Raw genomic sequence first — 11,620 nt, 5'->3', positions numbered from 1 at the left:
AAGAATTAAGATGTAGACCTTCACAAAAGTGACCAGGGGTGGAGGCAAAGCTGCCATGTGTGATGTAGGGTGAGGCAGTGGGTAGGGCTCAGAGAGGCTAGTCCCTGCCCAGGGCTCAGTTCCTATACCAACCAGGCAGCCTGTGCTGTTCAAATTTAAACCCTCACATTAAAAGCTACTGCACATTGCGGACCTCTGAAGTCACATAGGATTAGGTGAAAGTAAAACTAATACATCAGAGATTCCGACATGCCTGACTTTAGGGTGAGAGGTGGCAGTTAAGATGCATGTGGCTAGAAATGCAGATACATTTAATCAAATGTGTATCAGTAAGCCCAGTGAGTGACTTTATTGAACTTATCATTAACTATATTTAAGCACTATCAATCTTAAGTTTTCTGTTTCTAAACTTATGCCTTGGAATAAAAACAAAATGAAACAAAATAAACCAAAAAAAAAAAAAAAGGAAAGAGGATGAGACTTCACCAAAGGGTGCTTTTGTGGGACACACGGCAGCCAAAACAAAAGGCCCAATTTTAATTGGATTATAAACTGTGTAATTATTTAACCTCTACCAGCTTTTCAAGAAGCTACCAGATTCCTTAGAGAGCTTGTACTTGGCCAGAAATATAAGGTCCCTTATTAGTAACAAGAAAAATGCCTTCTGTACCTGTACTACCCCCAACCTCCAAAGAACACAACGTGAAAGGAAAAAAATCTTGAATTTCATGTTTAGTTGAAGAGGCAGCCTTCCCTCCTCCTAAGTATGTAAGTGTATTTACTAAAGCACCTGCAGTCTCTGAGGAATGCCCAACATAAACAGGATTATGTTATTGCATCAGACAGGTAAGAGTAATTCCTCTAATTAGTCATTTGAGATTTCATTTTTCACTCAGAATTACTGGAAACTTAATTTGTTTGTGACATGCAATTGGCAGCCTGACAATAGCTACAACTGCCACCCCCCTAGTCTTGCTGTCATGATCTGTGTGAAAGCACTGGGGGGGTCTTCGTGATACTTTGCTTCATCTATCAACATCAAGCTCACTAAAGTACCTTCTTATTGACAAATGTGTGCTAGTTACACATTCCTCACTGGTAATGCTAGAATAATCCTAATGATTTTCCCATGATCATTTTTCTTTCAGACTGAATGTTTTCCCCAAAATTTTGCAATGGTGAAATCATTCATAATAAATTCCCATTTACATAGATCATTGTTCCTGAATGTACAGGTCACAATATTTTTAGGAAGCTGTATTGTATGTATTAAAGTATGATTGAAGACAGTCCTTTGATTAAAGAAAGAGTGCATGATATTTATTTTAAGACACCCTCCTTTAAAGAAAGATTGATTGACATCAAACATAGTCCCCATAAATCATAGCTATTGATTTTGCATTTGTTTTAGCTCGTCTGATGTTATGTCGCTCGTGTTGTCATTTGTTATCCTGACTGCCAGCCCCTGAACCTGCAAGGCAGTCTTGCCATTCAGAAGAATCTATACATGGCCATGCTGCTCTCACCTTTTCTAGCATTACCCTGGGATTTCCCATGGAGATTACAGATGCCACACAGCCAAACTGTGGCAAGTGGCAACATTAGGGACATTTGTGTATCCAACCAACATCGGCACAGATAATGGCTCCTTGGCTGCCCTCTGTGCTTCAGGAAGCTGGGTGCTCCGCCCCTTGGCTTTTCCACATAAATTTGCTCTTAGGATTCAGAATGCAAATATTCTGTCTATCTTGACATTCTCAAGGTCAGAAAAGTTGTCCATCTTCTACAAACAACAGAAGTGATGGGAGATAGAATGTCTGCTGGCTACACCCCACTTGTGTGTTAAAGAAGGGTTCTCCAGCCTGTTTTTAATCTGCATCTGCTTGGATGCTTATAGGTAGAGCTTGGGACATTGCCGGATCACCAAGAAGCCCACTTAGGGTAAAATTAGGTCAACTTTCTGGATGTACATGTTGTACTCAAAGACCGCTTCTTGTGTTTTGATTTTTCTGGCCAATTTGAGTGAATGCAATGCTCGTGCTCTAAATTGTTATTTTATACCCTTTCTCCTCCGGTTTCCCATCCAGTACTCAGTCACGTCTCTCAAGACCATCCCAGAACTCTGCCGAAGATGTGATCCGCAAAGCGAAGACAGAGCAGGTAGGTTTGGCCCCTCGCCTCTCCTCCATGTCCTGACTTTTAGAGCATGGAGGACTCTGGGAAGCTGCTTCTCTCCCACAGATCGCCCCTGCTCTCTGTGTTCTTTTTTTTTTCTGGCTTCTCCACTCACTGCCCCCATCCCACCCTCAACAAACAGATGTTAGGTCACCCTCCAAAGGCTAGCAGGACCGGGAGGCCCTCGTGGGGACTCGGCTGTATACAAATAAATGCAGGCCATCATCTCGACAGCCCCAAACCAGGGTACACGCAGCAGTTTGCTGAAAAGCCAAGAAACCATTGGTGACAAAACATAACGATGCAGGCGCCAATGAAAAAATGTTGGATGTATTCACTGCCCATATGGCCAGGACCAGCTTGGGGGATGGTGCTTTGCCAAAGTCTGAAACCCTATGAGGGATGCGACATGATAGAATCTGCAGTAAGGCATACTGTAACAGTTAAGATTAAAGCAAAGCTTTGGAGTTTAATAGTGTAAACGAAACAGAGAATTATGGCATATAGATGAAAACCAGCTGGGTGACCTTTTCTCCTCGCACCCCCCCGACAACACAAAGTACATTCAGGGTTGTTTTTCCCTCTGTAAATCAAATTACGCCTCTCTTCTTGTCCCTCTGTGATGGGCAAAAATGAAAATAAAAAAGGATATTGATGGGAATGATACCATGGCATTAAACTCTGCAGTGATGTTTTTCTATTTTTCCAAGCCATTACTCCAAGGCATCACCATTAACCTTCCAAAGCTGGGCCTCCTCTGATAGTAACTGGAATCCTGAGAGCCATGGGTGATGGGAGGCTTAAGAAAATCCTCAAATGATGTGCAGGATGTTTAAAAACAAATAGATGGTCCTTACCCATAGAGCTACTAGAATTCTAGGCTTTTCTAAGCAGAAGGCCTTGTGCAAAACTAATTTACTTTTCTCCTGGACTATTGGTTTACCTTTGACATGTTGCTTAGATGAGACAGGGAAAATAATTACTCTTCTAATAATTCTAAGTTTGTTTATCTGGTGTGTTTTTTTTTTTTGTGAGTGTATCCAGTGCTTCAGTATTTCAGCTGGAAACATAGGAGATAGTTTTAAGCTCAGATAAGTCTTTTCATTTGCCTTCAATTAAAAAAATTTTTTAAAATTTTCAAACACATTCAAGTTTCCATCAGGCTGAATAGAGGCTTAAGGCTTTAAGGATATGTTTCCTTGAAAGGCGTTACTGGGCTCCAAGGTGAACCTCTGACTGTGATCAGTGACTCAGGCAGACCAGACTGGAGGGACCGTCAATCTCAGTGCCAGAAGACCTGTGTTCAAGTTAGCATTCAGGCATTTATCAGCCTTGAACCTGTGACTAATTATCTACGCTGTAAATAAGAAACTTTTTCTATCAATGTTACCAGGCTATTGTTAGAATCAAAATTAGGCGATGTATTTGAAAACACTTTGCAGATACGGGATTCCCTTTTTTCTTTAATTGGGGGTGAGGAGTAAGAACAGCAAAAAGCCACTTCAGTAACAGTATTAGCTAGACACAGTTGTGAGCCCTTTACTTACATGAACTCCATGTACTTGCTCTAAAGTGCCTGGGAGCCAAGTGCTATGAGGATATTTATATTATACAAATGGACAGACTGAGGAGCAGAGCAGAGAAGTTAAAGGTCTCACTCACCCAGAGCCACACAGCAGTTGAGTCACAGAGCTGGGATTCAAACCACAGATGTCTGCCTCTAAGAATCTGCTCCTTTATCCATTACGTATAGTATCTCTGAGCCAGCTGGACTTGGGGGAGTTAATTTAATTTTAGGGTATTATCCTTCTACAGTTTTAAAAATCAGCGTTTTTCCCTCATTGCTTAAGTGGTGAATTTCTTTTCTCTGTTAAATAGCTATTCTTGCTTACCACGGTAAGTGAATTAACCGAAGCTTTTTTAAACGTAATTTTCCTTGGGGCTGGTTCATCTCATTTTCTTTCACGTTGTGTGACTTCTAAGCACTTCCATAATAGGTGATGTTAGACATTTCTTCTCTGGTTGAGAAGGAGGCTAGTTGCAAAGTTGGGAGCTTTTAAACTTCACCCAGAGCTAAGCCCCAGTGCTCAAGGTAATCAGCAGTAATTAGACTGGACAGGAAATTGATGTCTGAAGGCAAGACTCAGGCCTCTTAATGGAATCACACGTACACCCTCAGTGTGACGCTCCATTTGGAGGCTAGTAAACCACATTCTAATAGAGTGAGAGTGACCCTAGAAAAGAAACACATGGAAAGATCCATCTCTCCATAGCATCATTGTAGAGTTATCTGTCGGCTTCTTTGAAAGAAATCTCAACATAGTAGTTTTCACAGCCAGTTTCTAAAGAATGGAGGCATTCTCAGTTAGTTCCATTTGCGTCCAGAGGTAGAAATACCACGTCCTCACAACCCTCCAGTCTTTCTTCTGTCGGCCACCTATGCTCCGAGAGAGCTTACAAACCTCCGTCTTTATGGTGATCTTTTCAAACAGATGGCAGCAGGAGGCACATTGGCTTCTGAGAATGGTCCACGTCTTCTTTTAGATGGGGCACCCCCTGGGGAAACTTCCCCCCAAGCTGCCTGTCACTTTGATTCCTATTGACATCTATATTTTCCCCAGACAGGAAAAATAATTTAAAGTGTTATCCATCAATTATGCTACTATGACTGGGTTTCAAATTTTTATGAGAAGTTTTGAAAACAAGTACAAAGGTGCTGAAGATATTACAAGAAGATGGGAGAGAAGTGAAGAACTAGGAGTTGAGAGTCTGATAACAAATTTTGTCTGTGCTTGGAGCTGCATAGGTGCTATTGAGATTTCTGAGTTGTTTTCTTAGGTGCTCCGTGTACCAGGCATTATGCCAGGTTCTCTGAAAACAGCACATTTGTCTTCAAAATAATTCTCTGAGGGAGGACCATTATTATACCCAATTTACTGATGAGGAAACTGAGGCTCACAGAGGATAAATAGTTTTCCCAGAGTTCAAAGTTCCTTTGAAACAGGTCTGCAGTCTCCTGTGCTCCTCTGGTTGAGTCAACTAGGGACTGATTTTAATCCAAGGAACCACATGTGACTAGTACCATGGGGCAAAGAATAGCAGCAAGGTTATTATATATGAAAATGTTGCACCTATAAAAGGAAGTTTTTGTGAAACGTTTGCACATATTCTCTGCTTAGTCCTTGCTGCTCACATAGGGAAAGAGACCAGTGCAAGGCAGTGAGTATTAACTCCTCTGTTCTATGGCTTCTCTAAATGAGGACTAAAATATGTTAGGTTGACGTAAGGTATTCAAATTAAACATATTCAATTTCATTGACTTCAAGTTTTTTTCTAATTAATTGGACATTCAGATACACATTTGCTTCAATTCACAGTGCTTTAAATGCCTTATGATTCTTTCAAAATATGTATCTGCTAAGCTCACTGTATCATTCTCTTATGAAAGAAGGCAGATAAATATTAACACAACTTTGTATCTGAGAACTTAGAGGTGCTGAGGTTAGGAAACTCTGTGAAGTAGCAGTGATAAATGGCCCTGGATGTGTTTGAGAAGAGATTCTGCAAGAATTTTAATACCTAGATAATGTGGAATATCATCTGTATGATAATGAGTAAAGAAAAAAACATACTTTTAAAACTTGATACCTGGTAAAGTCATTTTGAATGTAGATTTGAAAGCATTGCAAATTTGCTATGTGTTTAGTCCCTCTGCAAATTTTGTGACAAACTCTTGAACCTTTGAAAGTATGTGGTTTTCCAAGATATTCAGGGATTTCAGCCAGGACCAAAAATAGTAAGTTGGCATGCACTTTATCCTCTTGACACTACTGTGACATAGCTAATGATGCTAAATATAAAAACCTCCTATTTTAAAGTTTATGAAGGTTTAATGCTAAAAGCCTGGAAGCAAAGGTTGGTATGGCAGTTTAAATCAGCCTACTGGTAAACCAATCTCACGTGATGGAATATAAATCAGACTCAGGGAAACACATTTTCTAAGATTTCAGAGAAGAAAGTGAACACTTCAGCTACAGCAAAGAAGTTAACATTTATGACAGAAACCTCAGTTTATCCGAGCGTGGTAAAAATTTACATACAGCAAAACATCTAGGTGAAAATCTCAGATAAAAATTATAAGCAAAGTTCTATTTCTTTAACAAAATTATAAAGGTAATATAATACATTACAGAAAATGGGAAGTAAAAACTACAAGTAAGCCTGCCACCAAAAAAAAAACTACAATATTTCTTTCTAGTGTTTTCTTTTTTCCTGAGTTACATTTTTGTGTGGCTATAATCATATTGGAAGAACAATTCCATCTGCTGCTTTTTTCTGTTACTACATGGCTGTCCTTGTGAATGAAGCATTGAGCTTACTCATGGAAGTGGAGCTGTCTATCCCCTCTGTCCAGAGGGAGAGACCATCTCTACCTTCAGTCCACTAACACTTTGCTTCTGTTTCTGAGAAAAAGGGTATATATCAGTGTGGGGAGAGATGGGAACAGAAGGCAATAGAAAATAAAAATAAAACTCTGGTAGTGTAGGAGATAACAGAAAGGGGCCAGAAGTAACAGAGCTTAACTACCTTGCATCTTCACCCCATCTCTTGAACATTTCTTCTTTTTGCTTAGCCATAGCTATAAGCACCACAGCTCCCTGGTTGCCTCAAATGTTAATAGCACTGTGGAACTAAGAAAGTCAGGAATGAGTATTGGAGGGAGAGAAAACTGATGAGAAGGGACTCACATTGTCCTCTTTTATGTTTTGCTTTATTTTTATTGGCCTCTAAGAAACAAATGTCCCACCCTCAAAACTGACAGAGAAATCTCTCCATAGAAATGAGTTCAAGGAAGCCTTCAGTAAGGAAGGATGAGAGATCAGAAGTAGAGATATCAGCATCACTTAGGCAAGGAGAGAAAGAAATGGAACACAGGGACATGGAAAAACTGATACAGAAGCTAAGTACCTTTTAGCTTGTATGGTCTTGCAGTGTGTGACTTTTCTCTCAGAACATCCATCCTGTCATAAGGGAGAAGTGGCATCTCCCTCCCCGTCTTCCCAGTTGGAGGCAAAAGTATGCGTCGACACTGGGGAGATGGCAGGTTGTTACTAGTTTCAGAGATTCATAGCATCTCTGAGAGCAGTCTGCTCCTTGCTGAGAGCATACCCTTTTTCTTGTATCTCCTGGTATTAAATAGGCTCTGTTTTCCCATTAAAAATGAACACTCTTTGTCTACATATCTCCTTTGCCCTGACTTGTCCCTTAAAAAAAGTCACAAAAGAAATTCAAGTAATAGAATCCTATAACCTCACAGCTAAAGAATCCTCTGAGAGAGTCCAGCATCACTGCGGAAGCCCAGACCCTTCGATGGCAGTTGATCTCCCAGGCCCCCCTGCCTCTCAGTGAGGTCCAGGACCAGAACCACCGCGATCACCTTCAGCATCACCTGGGCGCTTGTTAGCAATGCAGACTCTCAGGTCTCCCCCCGACTCCTGGTTCAGAATCTGCATTATGTCAAGCTCTCTGGTGATTCACTTGTGCGTAGGCAAGTTTGAGAGGCACTGATGTAGCCCACCTTGGTGCTAATCCATGGTCTGGGATGAGGTATCACGTCTCTGCATGCTCAAAACCAGCCAATAGTTCCCCATGGTGGTTCTCAGACTGCACAGTAGGAAGCTCTTACTTGGCCTTCGGAGCTCTAAGTGATCTCCTGGACCAGCTAGCTTCCTCTCAAGACTCTCCTTACCACCCACCTGCCAGTCACATCAGGAGCCTTCTGGGTCTTCGAGCATACTGTGTTCTTCCACATGACATGTCCTGCCTTTTCTCCTTCACCTCCACACTCACTTCTTCGGGCCCCCTGTACCTGACGCTGTCTGTAGACCACCACTGTCCAGTAGAAATATAATGCAGACCACTTAGGGAATTCACATTTTTTGTAGTAGCCACATTTAAAAACATAAACAAATGAAATTAATATATTTTATTTAACCCAGTAAGTCAAAACTATTTCATTTCAACATGTACCACCAGCCACATTTTAAGTGCTTCACAGCCACAAGTGTCTGGGGCTTCTCCCAACTTGCTCTATTAATTCCTAGTTCCATATACTTTTCCTCCCCATTACATATCTGTGTTTTTAAAATACTGCTAATGGGATATTGGTTTCATATCAGTTTTCTCTAGTAGACTGAATAAAGTCTCTTGTGTAATTCTGTGCATTTATGGAATCTCCAGGGCCTGGTTCTGGTGCTAAGTATGTATCTCAGATATAGGTGGAAACCCTATGTCTAGGGTATGGATGGATGCATGAATGTGGGAAGAGGTGAGAAAGGAAGCCTGTTGCTTTGGGTTTGTATCATAATTGAGGTATGGGATAGCTGAAAGTTTGCTTCTCTTCATTTAGTTTGACTCCTTGACACCTCAATTATCTCTTCCTTTATCTGCACATCAATATCTTTCTGTGGGGTCATTACCTTCATCACACAAACTCGGTCTCTTGTCTTAAAACAAAACAAGCAACCCCCCTCTAGCGGCTCCCGCCCAGTTTCGGTGCTTCTCCCCACCCCACCCATTTCCAGCCAGTCTGCTTTCAAAAGTTGAGGCACCTCCTCATCCAGTCCTCCACCTCCCATGCACTCTAAGTATCTCCAGTAGGACCTCCCCCTCTCCAGGGAAGGTCCCAATTTCCACACAGCTGTCGAGTCCATTGACACTGATACTCTCCTCTTCCGTGGCCTGTCTGCACTCCTGGGGACCATTGGCCACTCCTTTCTGGAAACCTTCTCCTCCCTTGGCTTTGTGATACCACCGCCCGTTTATTTTTCTACTAATGCTTGACATCACCCTTAGTCTCCTTTGCAACTCCTTCACCTCCTTCCCTCCCTGGCCTTGATATCCACGTGGGACTTAGGCATTCAGTGGAACCTTCCCTCCTCTCAATCTCTAAGTCTCTCTGGGTTGAGAACTCATCACCGTCACGGCTTCAGATGCCACCCACAGGCGGCTGCTACCTGCCTCAGCGCGCTGGCCTCCTAGTCAGCTGCCCAATTGAGAGCTACCCCAGGTGTCTCATGGAATTCCAAAGAGGAATTCCTGAATCCCCCTCTCCAGCATGTTCTTCCTCAGACAGCCCCCTCAATAAACGGCTTTATTATTAAATTCCTGTATCTCTTGCTGACATTATAAATTGCCCCCTTGAGCCAGGTGATTGAATTGACAACTGAAAAACAAATTCTCAATGATAATATGGTTCTAAATTTAGGCTAATGCCACTGAAGAAAGACAAAGTAGGGAAAATTCTTACACTCACCTGTTTCTAACAAAAGTTGTTATTAAAAACTATCCTCCTAACTTTACTGCCACCCCAAAGCTTCATCATTAAGTAAGTGGTCACCAAAATGTAGGCAGAGAGCATAGTTTGGCATTAGGTTAAAATGAATTTGAAATGAGTATAATTAGGTTTTGTCACTGGTTTCTGGGACTGCATGGCCAAATAGAGAAAATGTGAATTGCATGTTTAGGGAATCATTTTAGTTTTGGTAAGACGACCCTGTGGTGTTATAGAAAGAAAGCTGGCATCCAGGAACTTTAGTCCTGGCTGCACAGTCAGCATGCTATGTAATTCTCTACCTAACACTTAAAATTCTCTGAGTTTGCATTTATTTTCAACTTGGAATATGTAAGAACTGCTCATTATCCCCCAGAGTTGTTGTAGAAACCTGTAAAGGAATCAGATGCTTGCTTTGTACTCAGAAACATAAAAAGCTTTACACAAATACATCGTGTTAGCAATTTTCAAGTGTTTCATGGAAGACATTTAGGAAAATTCCAGTTTAGAAATGTCATTTTGAGGAATTCTTCAAATGCACATAAGTCTTTCTTTCATTGCCTCTGTTAGTGTCTGTGAAGTGTGCACTGACCTGCAGGACCTGCAGAGGCAGAGGGGCTCTGCCAGGAGTTTATCCTCGGGGGAGCCTCCAGCTGCACATGGCTTTTGTTCAGAGCACCTGCCCTGTTCTCTCTGCAGCTTGGCACTGAGCAGACTGGTCCAGGTCCGGGCCGCTGAGAGGAAGGGCAGCTGCAGGCCAGCAATAGCATTCCTCCCATCTCTCCTCCCCTTGGGACCCCAAACTGTGCCCCTCTCCAACAGGGACCAGCTTTCACAGGCTTGCCACTTTGCTGCTCCGTGGCAAACAGAGTTCATTTAACTTTTATTCAAAAAAATATCAAGGGAACACTCTTGTACCCTAAACACATAACCCCCTTTTCTTTCTCTTCTTGGTGTCTAAAGCTCCATCTCTAATATGGATACATAAACCCCAGATTTAGAAATACAATAAACAGCCATTTCTGGAACCATCAGTTGGAAATGGGGAGTTCAGGGTAGAGGGTAGGGATTTTCCTACCCCTACCCCTCCTCCAGTGGCCTCTTCCCTCTTTTCCAAGGAGCTGTAACTTGGTGTTCTCTGTCCTTGACAGGGGGTCAGCACTGTCAAAACATCGCCACCTTCAGTTAAAACTGGTTAAGTGTGTTTCTGCTCATGGCAGAAACCACACTGACCTTGCTAGGAACACTGCGTTCCAGCATGCTCTCCTCTGCTTCGGTGCTTCTCTACTTGACCAGGCTTCTCACTATCCCTGGAATGTGTATCTCACTCTACAGCTCAACACAGAGAGGAAGAGACAGAAGGGAAACCTGCTCAATGGGCCTGGAGCGAATACAAGTCTTCATGTACTAGAAAGGTTTTTGCTAATGTCAGAGTGAGGGTCAGCATATTTTTTGGATGACAGAATAACTCTGAAAACATGTGCTTTCTTCAGACCCACGGACTGCTATTCAATGTGAACTGTACTTTTGAAACCCAAAGGTTTAAAGTTGTCAAAATATTGAGTCTGATTTCATGATAGAACATGTCCTCTTTGGTAAAGAAGTGTCTTTTCTATCCAGGGTTGTAAGGGCTTGAGTATTTCTGTGAGTTTTCACAGAACAAAGAAATGGGTGCAGAGAGGGCACATGAGGAGGTCTTGGCAATAGCGGGCAGGGCCAGGAATAATGAAACCCGAATCTGACACTTTCAACAACTGTTTGTTATCAGTAGGCATGTAAAGGCAGAAAGGTTAGAACCAAATTACTAAATCTTTTCCAATAGTATTTTAACATCTTAATGTGAATAAATCACTGGTTGATGTTTTTATCATTAGAAAATCCTACGTACTTCTCCTTCAGCCTCACAGTGCACTCAATAAAGAGTCTGCAAGTATCATCGAATGGGATGACCAAACAAGTCTGTAGGGACGTTCCAGAAACCATCTGCCTCATGCCCGTTTGTTCTTCATGATGGCCTGACACAGTTCTCCAAATCCAGGGTTAATTCAGCCCTTTCTTGGATGAGGTTACAGCTTATCCTCCAAGGATGGAACAGAAGATCACCCCACAAGT

At 42.0% G+C, this 11,620-nt stretch overlaps 1 protein-coding gene across 5 annotated transcripts in view; it reads left to right on the top strand.

The window, feature by feature from the left end:
• SNCAIP (synuclein alpha interacting protein) overlaps positions 1-11,620 on the top strand; it is a 143,265-nt gene that overhangs the window by 86,047 nt on the left and 45,598 nt on the right. For all 5 annotated transcript variants that reach the window (XM_057490346.1, XM_036903142.2, XM_036903145.2 and 2 more), the window contains one exon: positions 2,088-2,160. In XM_057490346.1, the coding sequence (XP_057346329.1) occupies positions 2,088-2,160 (73 nt within the window). The remainder of the gene's footprint in view (positions 1-2,087; positions 2,161-11,620) is intronic.

This window comes from Manis pentadactyla, chromosome 13 (assembly GCF_030020395.1).
Source record: "Manis pentadactyla isolate mManPen7 chromosome 13, mManPen7.hap1, whole genome shotgun sequence".
NCBI classification, from domain to species: domain Eukaryota; kingdom Metazoa; phylum Chordata; class Mammalia; order Pholidota; family Manidae; genus Manis; species Manis pentadactyla.
This window is presented reverse-complemented; position numbering and strand designations above follow the sequence as displayed.